The following is a 26,288-nucleotide window of genomic DNA, read 5'->3' on the forward strand; positions in this document are numbered from 1 at the left end:
ACTTGTTAAGTATTTATTATGTGCCCAGCACTGTTTTAAGCACTGGGGTGGATATAAGTTAATCAGGACGGACACTGTCCCTGTCCCACGTGGGGCTCGCACTCTAGACTGTGACCCCTTTTAGACTGTGAGCCCACTGTTGGGTAGGGACCGTCTCTATATGTTGCCAACTTGTACTTCCCAAGCGCTTAGTACAGTTCTCTGCACACAGTAAGCGCTCAATAAATACGATTGATTGATTGATTGTTTGATTAATCCTCTTTTCTACAGACGAGGTAACTGAGGCATGGAGAAGTGAAGTGACTTGCCCAAGGTCACACAGCAGACAAGTGGCAGAGCCGGGATTCGAACCCTTGACCTTTGACTCCCAAGTCCGGGCTTGTCAGCTGTGTGACTTTGGGCCAGTCACTTCACTTCTCTGGGCCTCAGTGACCTCATCTGGAGAATGGGGATGAAGACTGTGAGCCCCCCCTTGGGACAACCTGATCACCTTGTAACCTCTCCAGTGGTTAGAACAGTGTTTGGCACATAGTAAGCGCTTCATAAATGCCATCATCATTTAGCCTTCTAGTCTAGCCTTCTAGACTGTGAGCCCACTGTTGGGTAGGGACCGTCTTTATATGTCGCCAACTTGGACTTCCCAAGCGCTTAGTCCAGTGCTCTGCACACAGTAAGCACTCAATAAATACGATTGAATGAATGAATGATTATAATAATAATAATAAGTATTATTATTACATATGTTCTGTGGGGCAGGGACAGGGGATAAATAAAGGAATAATGTGTTTTTTGTTAAGCGCTAACTGTGTGTCAAGGTACCGTTCTAAGGCCTGGAATACATACAAGATAATCCAGTCTGGTTAGTACAGTGCTCTGCACACAGTAAGCGCTCAATAAATAGGATTGAATGAATGAATGAATGAAAGTGCTTGGCACATAGTAAGCGCTTAACAAAAACCATCGTTATTATCATTATTAAAGCCGATAGGAGTTTTTGCTCGATATTTCGGGGTAACGCGCAGAGCTCACTACACAGTTTTCACTTCCTCCCAATGTTGCCAACTTGTACTTCCCAAGTGCTTAGTACAGTGCTCTGCACACAGTAAGCGCTTAATAAATAGGATTGAATGAATGAATGAATGAAAGTGCTTGGCACATAGTAAGCGCTTAACAAAAACCATCGTTATTATCATTATTAAAGCCGATAGTGAGGAGTTTTTGCTCGATATTTCAGGGTAACGTGCAGAGCTCACTACACAGTTTTCACTTCCTCCGAACGTTACCAACTTGTTCTTCCCAAGCGCTTAGTGCAGTGCTCTGCACACAGTAAGCGCTCAATAAATAGGATTGAATGAATGAATGAATGAAAGTGCTTGGCACATAGTAAGCGCTTAACAAAAACCATCATTATTATCATTATTAAAGCCGATAGTGAGGAGTTTTTGCTCGATATTTCGGGGTAACGCGCAGAGCTCACTACACAGTTTCTGCTTCCTCCCAATGCTGCCAACTTGTACTTCCCAAGCGCTTAGTACAGTGCTCTGCACACAGTAAGCGCTCAATAAATAGGGTTGAATGAATGAATGAATGAAAGTGCTTGGCACATAGTAAGCGCTTAACAAAAACCATCGTTATTATCATTATTAAAGCCGATAGTGTGGAGTTTTTGCTCGATATTTCGGGGTAGCGCGCAGAACTCACTACACAGTTTTCGCTTCCTCCCAATGTTGCCAACTTGTACTTCCCAAGCGCTTAGTACAGTGCTCTGCACACAGTAAACGCTCAATAAATAGGATTGGATGAATGAATGAATGAAAGTGCTTGGCACATAGTAAGCGCTTAACAAATACCATCGTTATTATCATTATTAAAGCCGATAGGGAGGAGTTTTTTCTCGATATTTCGAGGTAACGCACAGAGCTCACTACACAGTTTTTGCTTCCTCCCAATGTTGCCAACTTGTACTTCCCAAGCGCTTAGTACAGTGGTCTGCACACAGTAAGCGCTCAATAAATAGGATTGAATGAATGAATGAATGAAAGTGCTTGGCACATAGTAAGCGCTTAACAAAAACCATTGTTATTATCATTATTAAAGCTGATAGTGAGGAGTTTTTGCTCGATATTTTGGGGTAGTGCGCAGAGCTCACTACACAGTTTTCGCTTCCTCCCAATGTTTCCAACTTGTACTTCCCAAGCGCTTAGTACAGTGCTCTGCACACAGTAAGCGCTCAATAAATAGAATTGAATGAATGAATGTGCTTGGCACATAGTAAGCGCTTAACAAAAACCATCGTTATTATCATTATTAAAGCCGATAGTGAGGAGTTTTTGCTCGATATTTCGGGGTAGCGCGCAGAGCTCACTACACAGTTTTCGCTTCCTCCCAGTGTTGCGAACTTGTACTTCCCAAGCACTTAGTACAGTGGTCTGCACACAGTAAGCGCTCAATATATAGGATTGAATGAATGAATGAATGAAATTGCTTGGCACATAGTAAGCGCTTAACAAAAACCATCGTTATTATCATTATTAAAGCCGATAGTGAGGAGTTTTTGCTCGATATTTCAGGGTAACACACAGAGCTCACTGCACAGTTTTCGCTTCCTCCCAATGTTGCCAACTTGTACTTCCCAAGCGCTTAGTACAGTGCTCTGCACACAGTAAGCGCTCAATAAATAGGATTGAATTAATGAATGAATGAAAGTGCTTGGCACATAGTAAGCCCTTAACAAATACCATTGTTATTATCATTATTAAAGCCAATAGTGAGGAGTTTTTGCTCGATATTTCGGGGTAATGCGCAGAGCTCACTACACAGTTTTCGCTTCTTCCCAATGTTTCCAACTTGTACTTCCCAAGCGCTTAGTACAGTGCTCTGCACACAGTAAGAGCTCAATAAATACGATTGAATGAATGAATGAAGGAATGAAAGTGCTTGGCACATAGTAAGCGCTTAACAAAAACCATCGTTATTATCATTATTAAAGCCGATAGGAGTTTTTGCTCAATATTTCGGGGTAGTGCGCAGAGCTCACTACACAGTTTTCGCTTCCTCCCAACGTTGCCAACTTGTACTTCCCAAGCGCTTAATACAGTGCTCTGCACACAGTAAGCGCTCAATAAATAGGATTGAATGAATGAATGAATAAAAGTGCTTGGCACATAGTTAGCGCTTACCAAAAACCATCGTTATTATCATTATTAAAGCCGATAGTGAGGAGTTTTTTCTCGATATTTCGGGGGAACGCGCAGAGCTCACTACACAGTTTTCGCTTCCTCCCAACGTTGCCAACTTGTACTTCCCAAGCGCTTAATACAGTGCTCTGCACACAGTAAGTGCTCAATAAATAGGATTGAATGAATGAATGAATGAAAGTACTTGGCACATAGTAAGCGCTTAACAAAAACCATCGTTATTATCATTATTAAAGCTGATAGTGAGGAGTTTTTGCTCGATATTTCAGGGTAACACGCAGAGCTCACTACACAGTTTTCGCTTCCTCCCAATGTTGCCAACTTGTACTTCCCAAGCGCTTAGTACAGTGGTCTGCACACAGTAAGCGCTCAATAAATACGATTGAATGAATGAATGAATGAATGTGCTTGGCACATAGTAAGCGCTTAACAAATACCATCGTTATTATCATTATTAAAGCTGATAGGAGTTTTTGCTCGATATTTCGGGGTAACGCACAGAGCTCACTACACAGTTTCCGCTTCCTCCCAACGTTGCCAACTTGTACTTCCCAAGCGCTTAGTACAGTGCTCTGCACACAGTAAGCGCTCAATAAATACGATTGAATGAATGAATGAATCCAGAGCCTCCCTCAACGCGGCCTCATCTCTGTTCTTGTCGCAGATACGGATGTGGTGTATAAAACGAGAAGCGGACACGTCCTCCAACTGAACGTCGAAACAAACGTCACCACGTTACTGTTGGAAAACACAACTTTTGTGAGTAACGTCCCGCTGTTTGTGCCGTCTCGGGGCTGTCGACGTCCCAGATAACAGTGTGATTTTTTAGACTGTGAGCCCACTGTTGGGTAGGGACCGTCTCTATATGTTGCCAACTTGGACTTCCCAAGCGCTTAGTACAGTGCTCTGCACACAGTAAGTGCTCAATAAATACGATGGATTGATTTTTAGACTGTGAGCCCACTGTTGGGTAGGGACTGTCTCTATACGTTGCCAATTTGTACTTCCCAAGCTCTTAGTACAGTGCTCTGCACACAGTAAGCTCTCAATAAATACGATTGATGATGATTTGTGCCTAGAGCCCGGGCCCGGGACTCAGAAGGGCCTGGGTTCTAATCCCGGCTCCGCCACTTGTCTGCTGTGTGACCTTGGGTAGGTCACTTCACTTCTCTGGGCCTCAGTTCCCTCATCTGGAAAATGAGGGTTGTTTGGCCAAATTACTTTACTTCTCTGGGCCTCAGTTCCCTCATCTGTAAAATGGGGAAGAAGACTGTGAGCCCCACATGAGACAACCTGATCACCGTGTATCTCCCCCAGCACTTAGAACAGTGCTTGGCACATAGTAAGCGCTTAACAAAGTCACTTAACTTCTCTGTGCCTCAGTTCCCTCATCTGTAAAATGGGGATTAAGATTGTGAGCCCCACGTGGGACAAGCTGATCACCTTGTATCCCCCCCCAGCGCTTAGAACAGTGCTTTGCACATAGTACGCACTTAACAAATACCATTATAAAAAAAAAACACAACAAATACCATCATCATTATTATTATCGCGGCTCCGCCACTTGTCAGCTGTGTGACTTCGGGCAAGTCACTTCACTTCTCTGTGTCTCACTGAGCTTATCTGTAAAATCGGGATTTAAGACTGTGAGCCCCACGTGAGACAACCTGATCACCGTGTATCTCCCCCAGCGCTTAGAACAGTGCTCGGCACATAGTAAGCGCTTAACAAATGCCATCATTATTATTATTATTATCCCGGTTCTGCCACTTGTCAGCTGTGTGACCTTGGGCAAGTCACTTCACTTCTCTGAGCCTCAGTTATCTCACCTGTAAAATGGGGATTAAGACTGTGAGCCCCACGTGGGACAACCTGATCACCGTGTATCTCCCCCAGCGCTTAGAACAGTGCTTGGCACATAGTAAGCGCTTAACAAATGCCATCATTATTATTATTATTCTCCCAGCTCCGCCACTTGTCAGCTGTGTAACCTTGGGCAAGTCACTTCACTTCTCTGAGCCTCAGTTATCTCACCTGTAAAATGGGGATTAAGACTGTGAGCCCCACGTGGGACAACCTGATCACCGTGTATCTCCCCCAGCGCTTAGAACAGGGCTTGGCACATAGTAAGCGCTTAACAAATGCCATCATTATTATTATTATCCCGGCTCTGCCACTTGTCAGCTATGTGACTTTGGGCCAGTCATTTCACTTCCCTGTGTCTCACTTATCTGTAAAATGGGGATTAAGACTGTGAGTCCCACGTGGGACAACCCGATCACCTTGTATCTCCCCCAGCGCTTACAACAGTGCTTTGCACATACTAAGCACTTAACAAATACCATATTATTATTATTATCATTATTAATTAATCAATCATTTAATCAATGGCATTTGTTGAGCACTAACTGTGTGCGGAGCACCATACTAAGCTCTGTGCATACATCTATATGTCGCCAACTTGTACTTCCCAAGCGCTTAGTCCAGTGCTCTGCATACAGTAAGCACTCAATAAATACGATTGAATGAATGAATCTATAATTCTGTTTGTTTATATCGATGCTACTGATGCCTGTCTACTTGTTTTGTTTTTTTGCCTGTCTCCCCCTTCTAATAATAATAATGGTATTTGTTAAGCGCTTACTATGTGCAAAGCACTGTTCTAAGCGCTGGGGGGATACAAGGTGATCAGGTTGTCCCACGTGGGGCTCACAATCTTAATCCCCATTTTCCAGATGAGGGAACTGAGGCACAGAGAAGTGAAGTGACTTGCCCAAAGTCACACAGCTGACAGTTGGCGGGGTCAGGATTTGAACCCATGACCTCTGACACCAAAGCCCAGGCTCTTTCCACTGAGCCACGCTGCTTCTCTGCTTCTAGACTGTGTGCCTGTTGTTGGATAGGGACCGTCTCTATATGTTGCGGAATTATACTTTCCAAGTGCTTAGTACACTGCTCTGCACACAGTAAGCGCTCAATAAATACGATTGAATGAATGGATGAATGAATGAATGAATGAATGAATGAATGAATGAATGAATAAGCGCTTGGGAAAGTCCTCTATCCAACAGAATTGTTCCTGCACAATTCCTGCTAACCATGAGCTTTTAATCTAGAGGGATTTAATTAATCCTAATAATGTTGATAGCATTTATTAATCCCCCATTAATCAATCAATCAATCAATTGATTAATTGAGAAGCAGCGTGGCTCAGTGGAAAGAGCCCGGGCTTTAGAGTCAGAGGTCATGGGTTCAAATCCCGGCTCCGCCACTCATCAGCTGTGTGACTTTGGGCAAGTCACTTAACTTCTCTGGGCCTCAGTTACCTCAACTGTAAAATGGGGATGAAGACTGTGAGCCCCACATGGGACAACCTGATCACCTTGTAAATTCCCCAGCGCTTAGAACAGTGCTCTGCACATAGTAAGCGCTTAATAAATGCCATTATTATTATTATTAGTAGTATTATTGATTGATTGATTAATCCTTAGTACAGTGCTCTGCACATAGTAAGCGCTCAATAAATACGATTGATGATGATTAACCCTAATAATGTTGATAGCATTTATTAATCCCCCATTAAGTCGTGGGATCGTCACAGGCTAATTAGATCGGACGCCAGGGCTCTCCATCTAAAGGGGAAGACAGATGTTCATGTAATTTATCTATTTTTGAAAGAAATTCGAAGGGGAGACAGGCATTAATAGAAATAGAGAAATCACTTTCTGTCTCCCCTTCTACGTGGTTAGCTCATCTTGGAAGCAGTGTGGCTCAGTGGAAAGAGCCCGGGCTTGGGAGTCAGAGGTCGTGGGTTCAAATCCCGGCTCCGCCATTTGTCAGCTGTGTGACTTTGGGCAAGTCACTACTTCTCTGGGCCTCAGTTACCTCATCTGTAAAATGGGGATGAAGACTGTGAGCCCCCCGTGGGACAACCTGATCACCTTGTAACCTCTCCAGTGCTTAGAACAGTGCTTTGGACATAGTAAGCACTTAATAAATGCCATTAATATTATTATTATTATTATTATTATTATTATTATTTGAACATAGTAAGCACTTAATAAATGCCAGCATTATTATCATTATTAATAAACAGATGCATTCCCTGCCCACAAAGAACTTGCAGTTTAGAGGTGGGGAGACGGACATGAATAGAAATCAATAAAGAGAAGAGAAGCGCTTAATAAATGCCATCATTATTATCATTATTAGAACAAAACCATCATCATCATCATCAATCGTATTTATTGAGCGCTTACTGTGTGCAGAGCACTGTACTAAGCGCTTGGGAAGTACAAGTTGGCAACATCTAGAGCCAGTCCCTACCCAACAGTGGGCTCACAGTCTAAAAGGGGGAGACAGAGAACAAAACCAAACATACTAACAAAATAAAATAAATAGAATAGATATGTACAAGTACAATAAATAAATAAATAAATAGAGTAATAAATGTGTACAAACTTATATATATATATACAGGTGCTGTGGGGAAGGGAAGGAGGTCAGATGGGGGGGGATGGAGAGGGGGACGAGGGGGAGAGGAAGGAAGGGGCTGAGTGTGGGAAGGCCTCCTGGAGGAGGTGAGCTCTCAGTAGGGCCTTGAAGGGAGGAAGAGAGCTAACTTGGCAGATGGGCAGAGGGACTGGGGGCATTCCAGGCCCGGGGGAGGACGTGGGCCGGGGGTCGATGGCGGGACAGGCGAGAACGAGGTACATATTAACAAAATAAAATAAATAGAATAGATATGTACAAGTAAAATAAATAAATAAATAAATAAATAAATAAATAAATAAATAAATAAATAAATAAATAAATAGAGCAATAAATATGTACAAAGCTGTCCATCCATCCCGTCTCCCCTTCCTCCCTCACCTCCCTTCTGTCCTTCTCCAGCTCAGCCCGCACCCTCCGCTACTCTGCCGCCGCTCACCTCCTCCCTGGGCCTCATTCTCCTCACGGTTAGGCCTCATTCTGGCCTGTCCCGCCGTCGGCCCCCGGCCCACGTCCTCCCCCGGGCCCGGAATGCCCCCAATCCCTCTGCCCACCCGCCAAGCTCGCTCTCTTCCTCCCTTTAAGGCCCTACTGAGAGCTCACCTCCTCCAGGAGGCCTTCCCAGACTGAGCCCCTTCCTTCCTCTCCCCCTCGCCCCCCTCTCCATCCCCCCGCCTTACCTCCTTCCCTTCCCCACAGCACCTGTATATATGTATATATGTATATATGTTTGTACCTATTTATTACTCTATTTATTCATTTATTTATTTATTTATTTATTTTACTTGTACTTATCTATTGTATTTATTTTATTTTGTTAATATGTTTGGTTTTGTTGTCTGTCTCCCCCTTCTAGACGGTGAGCCCACTGTTGGGTAGGGACCGTCTCTATGTGTTGCCAACTTGAACTTCCCAAGCGCTTAGTACAGTGCTCTGCACACACTAAGCGCTCAATAAATACGATTGATTGATTGATTCTCACCCGTCCCGCCGTCGACCCCTGACCCACGTCCTCCCCCGGCCCAGAATGCCCTCCCTCTGCACCTCCACCAAACGAGCTCTCTTCCTCCCTTCAAATCCCTACTAGAAGCAGCGTGGCTCGGTGGAAAAGAGCTCGGGCTTTGGAGTCAGAGGTCATGGGTTCAAACCCCGGCTCTGCCAATTGTCAGCTGGGTGACTTTGGGCAAGTCACTTAACTTCTCTGTGCCTCAGTTACCTCATCTGTAAAATGGGGACTAAGACTGTGAGGCCCACATGGGACAACCTGATCACCTTGTAACCTCCCCAGCACTTAGAACAGTGCTTTGTACATAGTAAGCGCTTAATAAATGCCATTATCATTATTATTATTATTATTATTATTATTATTATTATTACTGAGAGATCACCTCCTCCAGGAGGCCTTCCCAGACCGAGCCCCATACTTTCCTCTCCTCCTCCCCATCCCCCCTGCCCTACCTCCGTCCCCTCCCCACAGCCCCGTATACATATATTTGTACAGATTTATTACTCTATCTATTTTACTTGTACATATTTACTATTCCATTTATTTTGTTAATGATGTGCATATAGCTATAATTCCATTTATTCGGACGACATGACACCTGTCCACATGTTCTGTTTTGTTGCCTGTCTCCCCCTTCTAGACTGTGAGCCCGCTGTTGGGTAGGGACCGTCTCTATATGTCACCAACTTGTACTTCCCAAGCGCTTAGTTCAGTGCTCTTCACGCAGTAAGCACTCAATAAATACGATTGAATGAATGAGTGAATGAATGAATGAGACCCGATTTGCTCATATTCCCCCCCCACTCCCAGCGCTTAGTACAGTGCCTGGCAAATGGCACTTACCAAATACCATCATTATGATGATGATGATGATTATTATTATTATTATTATTATTATTATTATTATTATTATCCATGATGATGATGATGATGATGATGATGATTATCCAGTTTTTCTTCTGACAAGAAGGCACCTTCTGGAGACAAGTGAAATTGGATTAAGGGTTAAGCAGTCGATAAACGTATGACATAGTGGATAGAGCCCGGGCCTGGGATTCAGAGGGTCATGGGTTCTAATCCGGCTTCTGCCGCTTATCTGCTGGGTGGCCTTGGGCAAGTCATTTCAGTTCGTAGCTTAGTGAGAAGCAGCGTGGCTCAAGTGGAAAGAGCCCAGGCTTGGGAGTCAGAGGAAGTGGGTTCTAATCCCGGCTCCACCTCTTGTCTGCTGTGTGACCTTGGGTGAGTCACTCTGCTTCTCTGGGCCTCAGTTCCCTCATCTGTAAAGTGGGGATTGAGATTGTGAGCCCCATAGGGGGACAGGGACTGTGTCCAACTGGATTTGCTTGCATCCACCCCAGCGCTTAGTACAGTCCCTGGCACATAGTAAGCACTTAACAAATACCATTCATTCATTCAATCGTATTTATTGACCGCTTACTGTGTGCCGAGCACTGTACTAAGCGCTTGGGAAGTACAGGTTGCCAACATATAGAGACGGTCCCTACCCAACAACGGGCTCACTGTCTAGAAACCATTGTTATTATTATCATTATTATTATCAGAGGGGTCCTGGGCCTCACTTTCCTCATCTGTAAAGTGGTCCTTTTCCTGCTAAGGCTGTGGGACAGGGATTGTGTTTGACCTGATTATTTTGTATCTACCGCAGTGCTTAGCACAACATTCTTTCATTCATTCATTCATTCAATCATATTTATTGAGCACTTACTGTGTGCAGAGCACTGTACTAAGCACTTGGGAAGTACAGGTTGCCAACATATAGAGACGGTCCCTACCCAACAACGGGCTCACCGTCTAGAAACCATTGTTATTATTATCATTATTATTATCAGAGGGGTCCTGGGCCTCACTTTCCTCATCCGTAAAGTGGTCCCTTTCCTGCTAAGGCTGTGGGACAGGGATTGTGTTTGACCTGATTATTTTGTATCTAACGCAGTGCTTAGCACAACATTCATTCATTCATTCATTCAATCATATTTATTGAGCACTTACTGTGTGCAGAGCACTGTACTAAGCGCTTGGGAAGTACAAGTTGGCAACATATAGAGACGGTCCCTACACAACAAAGGGCTCACCATCTAGAAACCATTGTTATTACTATTATTGTTGTCAGAGGGGTCCTGGGCCTCACTTTCCTCATCCGTAAAGTGGTCCCTTTCCTGCTAAGGCTGTGGGACAGGGATTGTGTTCAATCAATCAATCAATCAATCAATCGTATTTATTGAGCGCTTACTATGTGCAGAGCACTGTACTAAGCGCTTGGGAAGTACAAATTGGCAACACATAGAGACAGTCCCTACCCAACAGTGGGCTCACAGTCTAAAAGGGGGAGACAGAGAACAGAACCAAACATACCAACAAAATAAAATAAATAGGATAGAAATGTACAAGTACAATAAATAAATAAATAAATAAATAAATAAATAGAGTGATAAATATGTTCGACCTGATTATTTTGTATCTACCGCAGTGCTTAGCACAACATTCATTCATTCATTCAATCATATTTATTGAGTGCTTACTGTGTGCAGAGCACTGTACTAAGCGCTTGGGAAGTACAAGTTGGCAACATATAGAGACGGTCCCTACCCAAAAAGGGCTCACCGTCTAGAAACCGTTGTTATTATTATCATTATTATTATCAGAGGGGTCCTGGGCCTCACTTTCCTCATCCGTAAAGTGGCCCCTCTCCCGCTAAGGCTGTGGCACAGGGATTGTGTTCGACCCGATTATTTTGTATCTATTTTGTATCTCTATTTTGTATCTAGGAGAAGCAGCCTGGCTCAGTGGAAAGAGCACGGGTTTTGGAGTCAGAGGTCATGGGTTCAAAACCTGGCTCTGCCAATTGTCAGCTGTGTGACTTTGGGCAAGTCACTTCACTTCTCTGGGCCTCAGTTCCCTCATCTGTAAAGTGGGGATTAAGACTGTGAGCCCTCCGTGGGACAACCTGATCACCTTGTAACCTCCCCAGCTCTTAGAAAAGTGCTTTGCACATAGTAAGCGCTTAATAAATGCCATTATTATTATTATTATTATCATTATTATTATTACCGCAGTGCTTAGCACAACATTCATTCATTCAATCGTATTTATTGAGCACTTACTGTGTGCAGAGCACTGTACTAAGCGCTTGGGAAGTACAAGTTGGCAACATATAGAGACAGTCCCTACCCAACAGTGGGCTCACAGTCTAGAAGGGGGAGACAGACAACAAAACAAAACATATAAACCAAATAAAATAAATAGAATAAATATGTACAAGTAAAATAAATAGAGTAATAAATCTGTACAAACATATATCCATATATACAGGTGCTGTGGGGAGGGGAAGGAGGTAAAGCGGGAGGGATGGGGAGGGGGAGGAGGGGGAGAGGAAGGAGGGGGCTCAGTGTGGGAAGGCCTCCTGGAGGAGGTGAGCTCTCAGTCGGGCTTTGAAGGGAGGAGGAGAGCCAGCTTGGTGGATGTGCGGAGGGAGGGCATTCCGGGCCAGGGGGATGACGTGGGCCGGGGGTCATTCATTCATTCATTCATTCAATCATATTTATTGAGCGCTTACTGTGTGCAGAGCACTGTACTAAGCGCTTGGGAAGTCCAAGTTGGCAACATATAGAGACGGTCCCTACCCAACAGTGGGCTCACAGTCTAGAAGACTTGATTACCTTGTATCCCCCCAGCACTTAGAACAGTGATGGTGATGATAATGGTATTTGTTAAGCGCTTACTGTGTGCAAAGCACTGTTCTAAGCGCTGGGGAGACTACAAGGTGATCAGATTGTCCCACGGGGGGCTCACAGTTTTAATCCCCATTTTGCAGATGAGGTGACTGAGGCCCAGGGAGGTTAAGTGACTTGCCCAAAGTCACACAGCTGACAGTTGGCGGAGCCGGGATTTGAACCCATGACCTCTGACTCCAGAGCCCGGGCTCTTTCCACTGAGCCATGCTGCTTCACCGTTCTTGGAACATAGTAAGCGCTTAACAAATGCCAACATCATTATTAAAATAAGTCAACAGGCATCAATAGCATCAACATAAATATTTATAAATAGTCAATATACTATATCCCTCCTCCCCCCTCCATCCCCCTGCCTTACCTCTTTCTCCTCCCCACAGCACCTGTATATATGTATATATATTTGTACTTATTTATTACTCTATTTTATTTGTACATATCTATTCTATTTATTTTATTCTGTTAATATGTTTTGTTTCGTTCTCTGTCTCCCCCGTCTAGACCGTGAGCCAGCTGTTGGGTAGGGACCGTCTCTAGATGTTGCCAACTTGGACTTCCCAAGCGCTTAGTATAGTGCTGTGCACACAGTAAGCGCTCAATAAATACGATTGAATGAATGAATGGATAGAAGATGGCGGGACAGGCGAGACGTGGCAAAGAGTGGGCGCCCGGAGGATACCACAGTTGTCCTTATTTATCTTTGACATTTCCCCTTCTCCCCCAGGTCACCTTCAAAGCGACGAGGCACTGGGTCTCTCCGGATTTACGATTCGTCCTCCTCGCCTACGACGTCCAGCAGGTAAGAGACGCCCGTCCTTCCCGTCTCACAAGCCGGAAAACTCCGAGTCTTCCTTGACTCCCTTCTGTCATTCCACCCACATATTCGATCCATCCCCAAATCCAGTCGGTCCCACCTTCACTGCATCTCCAAGGGCCGCCCTTCCCTCTCCAGCCAAACCACCACCAATCAATCAATAATAATAATAATAATGGGATTTATTAAGCGCTTACTATGTGCAAAGCACTGTTCTAAGCACTGGGGAGGTTACAAGGTAATCAGGTTGTCCCACAGGGGGCTCACAGTCTTCATCCCCATTTTACGGATGAGGGAACTGAGGCTCAGAGAAGTGAAGTGACTTGCCCAAAGTCACACAGTCATTTTTAGACTGTGAGCCCACTGTTGGGTAGGGACCATCTCTATATGTTACCAATTTGTACTTCCCAAGCGCTTAGTACAGTGCTCTGCACATAGTAAGCACTCAATAAATAAGATTGGTGATGATGATCCCCATTTTACAGATGAGGGAATTGAGGCTCAGAGAAGTGAAGTGACTTGCCCAAGGTCACACAGCAGACATGTGGCGGAGCCAGGATTCGAACCCATGACCTCTGACTCCAAAGCCCGGGCTCTTTCCACTGAGCCACGCTGCTTCCCTGTTGAGCACTTACTGTGTGCAGAGCACTGTACTAAGCGCTTAGTACACCACATTAGTACAATGTACACATTGCGAAGCAGCGTGGCTCAGTGGAAAAAGAGCCCGGGCATTGGAGTCAGAGGGCATGGGTTCAAATCCCGGCTCCGCCAATTATCAGCCGTGTGACTTTGGGCAAGTCACTTCACTTCTCTGTGCCTCAGTTCCCTCATCTGTAAAATGGGGATTAAAACTGTGACCCCTCCATGGGACAACCTGATCACCTTGTAACCTCCCCAGTGCTTAGAACAGTGCTTTGCGCATAGTAAGCGCTTAACAAATACCATCATTATAATTATCCAAACCGCTACCACATTAGTACAGTATACACATTGTGAAGCAGCGTGGCTCAGTGGAAAAAGAGCCCGGGCTTTGGAGTCAGAGGGCATGGGTTCAAATCCCGGCTCCGCCAATTATCAGCCGTGTGACTTTGGGCAAGTCACTTCACTTCTCTGTGCCTCAGTTCCCTCATCTGGAAAAGGGGGATTAAGACTGTGAGCCCCCCGTGGGACAACCTGATCACCTTGTAACCTCCCCGGTGCTTAGAACAGTGCTTTGCACATAGTAAGCGCTTAACAAATACCATCATTATAATTATCCAAACCGCTACCACATTAGTACAGTATACACATTGTGAAGCAGCGTGGCTCAGTAGAAAAAGAGCCCGGGCTTTGGAGTCAGAGGTCATGGGTTCAAATCCCAGCTCCGCCAATTATCAGCCGTGCGACTTTGGGCAAGTCACTTCACTTCTCTGTGCCTCAGTTCCCTCATCTGGAAAATGGGGATTAAGACTGTGAGCCCCCCGTGGGACAACCTGATCACCTTGTAACCTCCCCGGCGCTTAGAACAGTGCTTTGCACATAGTAAGTGCTTAACAAATACCATCATTATAATTATCCAAACCGCTACCACATTAGTACAGTGTATGCATTGTGAAGCGGCGTGGCTCAGTGGAAAAAGAGCCCGGGCTTTGGAGTCAGAGGGCATGGGTTCAAATTCCGGCTCCGCCAGTTATCAGCCGTGTGACTTTGGGCAAGTCACTTCACTTCTCTGTGCCTCAGTTCCCTCATCTGTAAAATGAGGATTAAGACTGTGAGCTGCCCATGGGACAACCTGATCACCTTGTAACCTTCCCAGCGCTTAGAACAGTGCTTCGCACATAGTAAGCGCTTAACAAATACCATCATTATAATTATCCAAACCGCTACCACATTAGTACAGTATACACATTGTGAAGCAGCGTGGCTCAGTAGAAAAAGAGCCCGGGCTTTGGAGTCAGAAGGCATGGGTTCAAATTCCGGCTCCGTCAATTATCAGCTGTGTCCGCAATTATCAGCTTTTAGACTGTGAGCCCGCTGTTGGGTAGGGACCATCTCTATATGTTGTCAACTTGTAATAATAATAATAATAATAATAATGGCATTTATTAGGTGCTTACTATGTGCAAAGCACTGTTCTAAGCACTGGGGAGATTACAAGGTGAACAGGTTGTCCCACGTGGGGCTCACAGTCTTAATCCCCATTTTACAGATGAGGTAACTGAGGCACAGAGAAATGAAGTGACTTGCCCAAAGTCACACAGCTGACAAGTGGCAGAGCCGGGATTTGAACCCATGACCTCTGACTCCAAAGCCCAGGCTCTTTCCACCGAGCCACACTGCTTCCCAAGCGCTTTTTACAGTGCTCTGCACACAGTAAGCACTCAGTAAATATGATTGACTGTGTGACTTTGGGCAAGTCACTTCACTTCTCTGGGCCTCAGTTCCCTCATCTGTCAAATGGAGATGAAGACTGTGAGCCCCCGAGGGACAACCTGATCACCTTGTAACCTCCCCAGCGCTTAGAACAGTACTTTGCACAATATAAACACTTAATAAATGCCATCATTATTATCATTACTACAATCGCTCATCCTCTCCTGCCTGGATGACTGTATCGGCCTCCCGGCTGACCTCCCAGCCTCCTGCCTCTCCCCACTCCGGTCCACACTTCATTCTGCCGCCCGCGTCATTTTTCTACAAAAATGTTTAGGATGTCATCATCATCAACCATCATCGATCGTATTTATTGAGCGCTTACTGTGTGCAGAGCACTGTACTAAGCGCTTGGGAAGTCCAAGTTGGCAACATATAGAGACAGTCCCTACCCAACAACGGGCTCACAGTCTAAAAGGGGGAGACAGAGAACAAAACCAAACATACTAACAAAATAAAATAAATAAACAAAATAAAATAAATAGGATGTGTCACCCAGCTCCCCAAAAAGAACTCCAATAGTTGCCCATCTACTTCCACATCAAACAAAAACTTGTCACCGCTGGTTTTCAAGCCGTCCATCACTTTCCCCCTCCTCCCTCCTCTCCCTTTTGTCCTTCTCCAGCCCGGCCCGCACGCTCCGCTCGGCTCATTCCAGCCTTCTCTCTGGGCCTCCATCTCCTCTATAATAATGATAGCATTTGTTAAGCGCTTACTATGTTCAAAGCACTGTTCTAAGCGCTAGGAAGGTTACAGAGTGATCAGGTTGTCCCACAGGGGGCTCACAGTCTTAATCCCCATTGTACAGATGAGGGAACTGAGGCCCAGAGAAGTGAAGCGACTTGCCCAAAGTCACACAGCTGACAGTTGGCAAAGCCGGGATTTGAATCCATGACCTCTGACTCCAAAGCCCATGCTCTTTCCACTGAGCCACACTGCTTCTCTATCTATTTAGACTGTGAGCCCACTACTGGGTAGGGACTGTCTCTATATGTTGCCAACTTGTACTTCCCAAGCACTTAGTACAGTGCTCTGCACACAGTAAGCGCTCAATAAATACGATTGATTGATTGATTGGTTGATTGATCTCACTGCCAACCCTTGGGCCCCGTCCTGCCTCTGGCCAGGAATGCCCTCCCTCCTCAAATCCCACTGACAATGACTCTCCCCCGCTTCAAAGCCTTACTGAAGACCCCTCTCCTCCAGGAGGCCTTCCCTGACTGCGCCCTCCTTTCCTCTTCTCCCCCTCCCTTCTGCGTCACCCCGACTCGCTCCCTTTCTTCATCCCCCCATCCCAACCCAACACCACTTATGTCCACATCCCTTATTTGTTTATTTCTATTCATGTCTGTCTCCCCCCTCCAGACTGAAAGCTCGTTGTGGGCAGGGAATGTGTCTGTTTATTGTTCATTCATTCATTCAATCGTATTTATTGAGCGCTTACTGTGTGCAGAGCACTGGACTAAGCGCTTGGGAAGTACAAGTTGGCAACATATAACATATTGTTCAATTGTATTGTCTCAAGTTCATTCTTTCATTCATTCATTCAATCGTATTTATTGAGCGCTTACGGTGTGCAGAGCACTGGACTAAGCACTTGGGAAGTCAAGTGCTTAGTCCAGTGCTCTGCACACCGTAAGCGCTCAATAAATACGATTGAATGAATGAATCAATGAATGAGGACCTATTTCTTGGCCTCCCTGTGGGATCTGGAATGAGCAGCAGCCTGACCTATTCATTCATTCATTCAATCGTGTTTATTGAGCGCTTACTGTGTGCGGAGCACTGTACTAAGCGCTTGGGAAGTCCAAGTTGGCAACATCTAGAGACGGTCCCTACCCAACAGCGGGCTCACGGTCTAGAAGGGGGAGACAGACAATAAAACAAAGCATGTGGACTGGTGTCAACTCGTCAGAATAAATAGAAATAAAGCTAGATTCATTCAATCGTTTTTATTGAGCACTTACTGTTTGCAGAGCACTGTAATAAGCTCTTAGATCAATCAATCAATCAATCAATTGTATTTATTGAGCGCTTACTGTGTGCAGAGCACTGTACTAAGCGCTTGGGAAGTACAAGTTGGCAACATATAGAGACGGTCCCTACCCAACAGTGGGCTCACAGTCTAAAAGGGGAAGACGGAGAACAAAACCAAACATACTAACAAAATAAAATAAATAGAATAGATATGTACAAGTAAAATAAATAAATAAATAGAGTAATAAATCTGTACAAACATATATCCATATATACAGGTGCTGTGGGGAAGGGAAGGAGGTAAGATGGGGAGATGGAGAGGGGGACGAGGGGGAGAGGAAGGAAGGGGCTCAGTCTGGGAAGGCCTCCATGCTTAGATGCACCACATTAACAAAATAAATAGAATAGTAAATATGTACAAGTGAAATAAATCTGTACAAACATATTTACAGGTGCTGTGGGGAGGGGAAGGAGGTAGGGCTGGGGGGATGAGGAGGAGGAGGAGAGGAAAAAGGGGACTAGTGAGTAGAACCCGGGACTGGGAATCAGAAGAACGTGGGATCTCATCCCTGCTCCACTACTTGTCTGTTGTGTGACCTTGGGTAAGTCACTTCTCTTCCCCTGGGCCTCAGTTCTCTCATCTGGAAAATGGGGATTAAGACTGTGAGGCCTACGTGGGACAGGGATTGTGACCAACCCAATTAGCTTGTATCTACCCCAGCGCTTAGTACAGTGCCTGACGGTAAGCGCTTAACAAATACCATCCACATTTATCCTGTCTCCTTTCCTGTCTGCACCTTGCCAACAGTTTCCCAGATGATTATTGTTATCATTTTTGTTCTCAATGTTTCAATTAATTGTTAAGCAGCATGAGAAATGGCATGACTTAGTGGGAAGAGCTGGGGCTCGGGAGTCAGAGGTCGTGGGTTCTAATCTCCCCCTTCTAGACTGTGAGCCCGTTGTCGGGTAGGGACCGTCTCTATATGTTGCCGACTTGTACTTCCCAAGCGCTTAGTACAGTGCTCTGCACACAGTAAGCACTCACTAAATGTGATTGAATGAATGAATGAATGAATCCTGGCTCCGCCACTGGTCTGCTGTGTGACTTTGGGTAAGTCACTTCACCTCTCTGTGCCTCAGTGACCTCATCTGGAGAATGGGGATTAAGACTGTGAGCCCCACGTGGGACAACCTGATTACTTTGTATCTACCCCCGCTTGGCACATAGTAAGCGCTTAACAAATACCATCATTATCATTATCATTATTATTATCATTATTTGCTTTGTGTCATTCACTATTCTAGGTGCTGGGATAGATTCATTTATTCAATCGTATTTATTTACGATTTATTTAGAGAAGCAGCGTGGCTCAGTGGAAAGAACCCGAGCTTGGGAGTCACAGTCATGGGTTCTAATCCTGGCTCCACCACATGTCTGCTGTGTGACCTTGGGCAAGTCACTTAACTTCTCTGAGCCTCAGTTACCTCATCTGTAAAATGGGGATTAATAATAATAATGACATTTATTAAGCACTTACTATGTGCAAAGCACTGTTCTAAGCGCTGGGGAGTTTACAAGGTGATCAGGTTGTCCCACGCGGGGCTCACAGTCTTAATCCCCATTTTACAGATGAGGTAACTGAGGCCCAGAGAAGTTAAGTGACTCGCCCAAAGTCACACAGCCGACAAGTGGTGGAGCCGGGATTTGAACCCATGACCTCTGACTCCAAAGCCCGGGCTCTTTCCACTGAGCCACGCTGCTTCCCTTAAGACTGTGAGACTGTGAGCCCCACATGGGACAACCTGATCACCTTGTATCCCCCCCAGCGCTCAGAACAGTGCTTTGCACATAGTAAACGCTTAATAAATCCCATTATTATTTAATAAATGCCATTATTATTATTATTGTTGTTATTTAGCACTTACAGTGTGCAAAGCACTGTACGAAGCGCTTGGGAAAGTACAATCTAATAAGATAAAAGCTGACAGTCTACTGTGTGCAGAGCACTGTACTGAGCGCTTGGGAGAGTCCAGTAGAGTTAGTAGACACAGTCCCTGCCCTCAGGGAGCTTCCAATCTAACAAATTAGCCAGAACTACGCAAATTAATTCATTCATTTATTCAATAGCATTTATTGAGCGGCTTGCTGTGTGCACAGCACTATGCTAAACGCTTGGGAAATCACTCGCAAAGAACGGGAACAGATCGAAAGATAGGCCACCAGGTATTTAAGCAAAGAGAAATGCTCTCGCTCTCTCACTCATGCTGATTTGATGCTATAAACACATTAACTGCCGTCTTCGCTCATTAGCGTAACGGTCTTGGATGATAAATAAGCGCAGAAATGTTCTGGCCACCGGCGTCTTTTATGGTTCTCATAAACCGTCGGCGATAAAAGCCAAAAAATAAAATAAAATTGCTGAGACGCGGTTTCCCCTTTCATTGCCTTGAAGAGTTCCGTCGTTCGCCCGAGGTTTGGCTTGTGATTTTATGAACTGGGAAACATTGGTTTTCATGGACTCATTAAGGCAGTTGTTTGCATTTGCGCTTACTCTGGATTTCAATTATTATAGGTAATGTTGGGTTTTTTTTAAACATTTCCTACCCTGTTGATAATAATCGTGGAACTTGTTCTGTGCTCATTCTGTGCCAAACACTGTGCTATGTGCTGGGGCTGATACAAGCCCATAGTAAGCGCGTAACAAATGGGCACGAAATGTGTCTGTTTTTGGTCATATTATACTCTCCCAAGAGCTTAGTATGGTGCTCTGCACACGGTAAGCACCCAAATATGATTGAATGAATGATTGAGCGAATATGATAATCATAATAATGATAATAATCAATCAATCAATCAATCAATCAATCAATCGTATTTATTGAGCGCTTACTATGTGCAGAGCACTGTACTAAGCGCTTGGGAAGTACAAATTGGCAACACATAGAGACAGTCCCTACCCAACAGTGGGCTCACAGTCTAAAAGGGGGAGGCAGAGAACAAAGCCAAATGATTATGATAATATAATAATAATAATAATAATAATGATAATTGGGGTATTTGTTAAGTGCTTACTATGTGCCGGGCACTGTAATAATGATAATAATAATGATGATGATATTTGTTAAGCACTTACTATGTGCAAAGCACTGTTCTAAGTACTGGGGGGGATTCAAGGTGATGAGGTTGTCCCATGTGGGGCTCACAGTCTTCATCCCCATTTTACAGATGAGGTCACTGAGGCCCAGAGAAGTTTAGTGACTTGCCCAAGGTCACACAGCAGACATGTGGCAGAGCCGGGATTCAAACCCATGACCTCTGACTCCAAAGCCCGGGCTCTTTCCACTGAGCCATGCTGCTTCTCTAAATAAATCGTAAATAAATACGATTGAATGAATGAATCTATCCCAGCACCTAGAACAGTGAATGCCACAAAGCAAATAATGATCATAATAATGATAATAATAATGATGGTATTTGTTAAGCGCTTACTATGTGCCAAGCGGGGGTAGATACAAAGTAATCAGGTTGTCCCACGTGGGACTCACAGTCTTAATCCCCGTTCTCCAGATGAGGTCACTGAGGCACAGAGAGGTGAAGTGACTTACCCAAAGTCACACAGCAGACAAGTGGCGGAGCCGGGATTCATTCATTCATTCATTCAATCGCATTTAGTGAGCGCTTACTGTGTGCAGAGCACCGTACTAAGCGCTTGGGAAGTTTAGACTGTGAGCCCACTGTTGGGTAGGGACTGTCTCTATATGTTGCCAACTTGTACTTCCCAAGCGCTTAGTACAGTGCTCTGCACACAGTAAGCGCTCAATAAATACGATCGATGATGATGATGATGATACAAGTCAGCAACATATAGAGACGGTCCCTACCCGACAACGGGCTCACAGTCTAGAAGGGGGAGATTAGAACCCACGACCTCTGACCCCCAAGCCCGGGATCTTCCCACTAAGTCATGCCATTTCTCATGCTGCTTAACAATTAATTGAAACATTAGAACAAAAATGATAACAATAATCACTTGGAAAACTGTCGGCAAGGTGCAGACAGGAAAGGAGACAGGATAATTGCGGATGGTATTTGTTAAGCGCTTGCCATCAGGCACTGTACTAAGTGCTGGGGTAGATACAAGCTAATTGGGTTGGTCACAATCCCTGTCCCACGTAGGCCTCGCAGTCTTAATCCCCATTTTCCAGATGAGAGAACTGAGGCCCAGGGGAAGAGAAGTGACTTAGCCAAGGTCACACAACAGACAAGTGGTGGAGCAGGGATGAGATCCCACGTTCTTTTGATTCCCAGTCCCGGGTTCGACCCATTAATCCCCTTTTTCCTCTCCTCCTCCTCCTCATCCCTCCCGCCCTACCTCCTTCCCCTCCCCACAGCACCTGTATAGTAGATGTCTCTGAAATAGATACAAGGTAATCGGGTTGGACGCAGTCCCTGTCCCCCGTGGGGCTCACAGTCTCGATCCCCATTTTCCAGATGAGGGAACTGAGGCCCAAAGAAGCGAAGTGACTCGCCCCAGATCACACAGCAGAGAAGTGGTGGAGCAGGGATTAGAACCCGGGTCCTTTTGATTCCCATTTTCCAGATGAAGCAGCTGAGGCCCAGAGAAGTGAAGTGACTTGCCCAAGGTCATTCAACAGACAAGAGTCGAGAAGCAGCGTGGCTCAGTGGGAAAAGCCCGGGCTTTGGAGTCTGAGGTCATGGGTTCAAATCCTGGCTCCGCCAACTGTCAATTGTGTGACTTTGGGCAAGTCACTTCACTTCTCTGGGCCTCAGTTCCCTCATCTGGAAAATGGGGATGAAGACTGCGAGCCTGCTGTGGGACAATAGAGAAGCAGTGTGGCTCAGTGGAAAGAGCACGGGCTTCGGAGTCAGAGGTCATGGGTTCGAATCCCACCTCTGCCACATGTCTGCTGTGTGATCTTGGGCAAGTCACTCAACTTCTCTGGGCCTCAGTTACCTCATCTGTAAAATGGGGATGAAGACTGTGAGCCCCACGTGGGACAACCTGATCAGCCTGTATCCTCCCCAGCGCTTAGAACAGTGCTTAGCACATAGTAAGTGCTTAACAAATACTATATGTTGCCAACTTGTACTTCCCAAGCGCTTAGTACAGTGCTCTGCACACAGTAAGCGCTCAATAAATATGATTGATGATGACAACCTGAACACCTTGTAACCTCCCCAGCACTTAAAACAGTGCTGTGCACATAGTAAGCACTTAATAAATGCCATCAAAAAAAAAAAAAGCGGTGGAGCAGGGATTAGAACCCAGGTCCTTCTGATTCCCAGGCCCGGGCTCCACCCACTAGGCCACACTGCTTCTCCAGGTGGGACAGGGATTGTGTCCAAACTGACTGTGCTTGAATCTACATCAGTGCTTAGTACAGTGCCTGGAACATAGTAAGCAATTAAGAAATATCATTTTAAAAAATCTGTATTAATCATGCATTTCTTGGTTCATTCAATCATATTTACGGAGCGCATACTGTGTGCAGAGCACTGTACTAAGCGCTTGGAAAGTACAATTCAGCAACAGAGACCATTCATTCATTCAGTCGTATTTATTGAGCACTTACTGTGTGCAGAGCACTGTACTAAGCGCTTGGGAAGTACAAGTTGGCAACATATAGAGACCGTCCCTACCCAACAGTGGGCTCACAGTCATTCATTCAATCATATTTACGGAGTGCATACTGTGTGCAGAGCACTGTACTAAGCACTTGGAAAGTGCAATTCAGCAACAGAGACCATTCATTCATTCAATCGTATTTATTGAGCACTTACTGTGTGCAGAGCACTGGACTAAGTGCTTGGAAAGTACAGTTCAGCAACAAAGAGAGACCATTCATTCAATCATATTTATTGAGCACTTACTGTGTGCAGAGCACTGGACTAAGCGCTTGGAAAGTACAATTCAGCAACAGAGACCATTCATTCATTCAATCATATTTATTGAGCACTTACTGTGTGCAGAGCACTGGACTAACCGCTTGGAAAGTACAATTCAGCAACAGAGACCATTCATTCATTCAATCGTATTTATTGAGCGCTTACTGTGTACAGAGCACTGTACTAAGCGCTTGGAAAGTACAATTCAGCAACAAAGAGAGAGAATTCATTCATTCATTCAGTCGTATTTATTGAGCACTTGCTGTGTGCAGAGCACTGGACTAATTGCTTGGAAAGTAAAGTTCAGCAACAAAAAGGGACAATTCATTCATTCAATTGTATTTATTGAGTGCTTACTGCATGCAGAGCACTGGACTAGGCGTTTGGAAAGTACAATTCAGCAACAAAGAGGAACAATTCATTCATTCATTCGGTTGTATTTACTGAGCGCTGACTGTGTGCAGAACAATGGACTAAGTGCTTGGAAAGTACAATTCAGCAACAAAGAGAGAGAATTCATTCATTCATTCAATCGTATTTATTGAGCACTTACTGTGTGCAGAGCACTGGACTAATTGCTTGGAAAGTAAAGTTCAGCAACAAAATGGGACAATTCATGCATTCAATTGTATTTATTGAGTGCTTACTGCGTGCAGAGCACTGGACTAGGCGTTTGGAAAGTACAATTCAGCAACAAAGAGGAACAATTCATTCATTCATTCAGTTGTATTTACTGAGCGCTTACTGTGTGCAGAACAATGGACTAAGTGCTTGGAAAGTACAATTCAGCAACAAAGAGAGAGAATTCATTCATTCATTCAATCGTATTTATTGAGCACTTACTGTGTGCAGAGCACTGGACTAATTGCTTGAAAAGTAAAGTTCAGCAACAAAAAGGGACAATTCATTCATTCAATTGTATTTATTGAGCGCTTACTGCGTGCAGAGCACTGGACTAGGCATTTGGAAAGTACAATTCTGCAACAAAGAGGAACAATTCATTCATTCATTCAGTTGTATTTATTGAGCGCTTACTGTGTGCAGAACAATGGACTAAGTGCTTGGAAAGTACAATTCAGTAACAAAGAGGAAGAATTCATTCATTGATTCAGTTGTATTTATTGAGCGCTTACTGCGTGCAGAGCACTGGATTAAGCGCTTGGAAAGTACAATTCAGCAACAGAGACAATTCATTCATTCATTCAATCGTATTTGTTGAGCACTTACTGTGTGCAGAGCACTGGACTGAGCGCTTGGGAAGTACAGTTCAGCAACAAAGAGGAACAATTCATTCATTCAATCATATTTATTGAGCGCTTACTGCGTGCAGAGCACTGGACTAAGCGTTTGGGAAGTACAAATCGGCAACAGATAGAGACGGTCCCTACCCAACGACGGGCTCACGGTCTAGAAGGGGGGGTGACAGCTGTCAAAACAAGCAGACAGGAATCAATAGCATCAGTAGAAATAAATAGAATTATAGATATATAATACTATATACTATAATACTTCCCAAGCGCTTAGTACAGTGCTCTGCACATAGTAAGCGCTCAATAAATATGATTGATTGATTGATATATACACATCATTAATATCAATAAATAGAATAATAAATATGTACAAATAGACACAAATGCTATGGGGAGGGGAAGGGGGTAGAGCAGAGGGAGGGAGGTGGGCGCGATGGGGACCCTTCTAGACTGTGAGCCCACTGTTGGGTAGGGACCGTCTCTATATGTTGCCAACTTGGACTTCCCAAGCGCTTAGTACAGTGCTCTGCACACAGTAAGCGCTCAATAAATATGATTGAATGAATGAATGAATATTGGCTGGAGAACCGAAAAAGCAAGTCTTTTCCAGATTAAGTTATTCCAAATGGAAATTTCCCTGCCCACGTTTAAAGCTTCCTTTTTTTTTTTGGTTTAATTCCGATGACAAATTGTGATTTTCAGGATTTGGATTCGAAATAAATGCTAATGGAATGGAGGCGGCGATGCATTTGACCATTCATTTCATCCTTAATAATAATAATAATAATGGTGGCATTTGTTAAGCGCTTACTATGTGCAAAGCACTGTTCTAAGCGCTGAGGGGATACAAGGTGATCAGGTTGTCCCACGTGGGGCTCACAGTCATCATCCCCATTTTACAGATGAGGTAACGGAGGCTCCGAGAAGTTAAGTGACTTGCCCAAGGTCACACAGCAGACATGTGGCAGAGCCAGGATTTGAACCCAGGACCTCTGACTCCAAAGCCCGGGCTCTTTCCACTGAGCCACGCTGCTTCTCCATATGCTTCTTACTATGTTTTTATGCTTGCCATAGCCACCTTTAATTCAGTTTATTGTTGTTTTGGGGCAATTAAAAACGTCCGTTTAGCAGGATGGCTCGTTCGTCTCTGTGAGAATAAGCCATCTCTAAATGATAAAGTGAGCCCGCTGTTGGGTAGGGACCGTCTGTATATGTTGCCAACTTGTACTTCCGAAGTGCTTAGTACAGTGCTCTGCACACAGTAAGCGCTCAATAAATACGATTGAATGAATGAATGAATAAAACAATGAGAAAATAATTTCAATTGAGAAGCAACACAGTCTAGCTGAAAGATCCCGGGCCTGAGAGTCGGGAGGACTTGGGTTCTAATCCCCCCTCTGCCACTTTTCTGCTGTACATCCTTGGGCGAGTCACTTCACTACTCTGGGCCTCAGTTTCCTCATCTCCAAAATAATAATAATAAT

At 44.7% G+C, this 26,288-nt stretch overlaps 1 protein-coding gene across 1 annotated transcript in view; it reads left to right on the forward strand.

Annotated features, from left to right (window-relative positions):
• DPP10 (dipeptidyl peptidase like 10) overlaps nt 1-26,288 on the forward strand; it is a 301,222-nt gene that overhangs the window by 92,025 nt on the left and 182,909 nt on the right. Inside the window, exons 4-5 of the mRNA XM_038753670.1 lie at nt 3,862-3,956; nt 13,168-13,242. Of these exons, the coding sequence (XP_038609598.1) occupies nt 3,862-3,956; nt 13,168-13,242 (170 nt within the window). The remainder of the gene's footprint in view (nt 1-3,861; nt 3,957-13,167; nt 13,243-26,288) is intronic.

This window comes from Tachyglossus aculeatus, chromosome 1, assembly GCF_015852505.1.
Source record: "Tachyglossus aculeatus isolate mTacAcu1 chromosome 1, mTacAcu1.pri, whole genome shotgun sequence".
Classification (NCBI taxonomy): domain Eukaryota; kingdom Metazoa; phylum Chordata; class Mammalia; order Monotremata; family Tachyglossidae; genus Tachyglossus; species Tachyglossus aculeatus.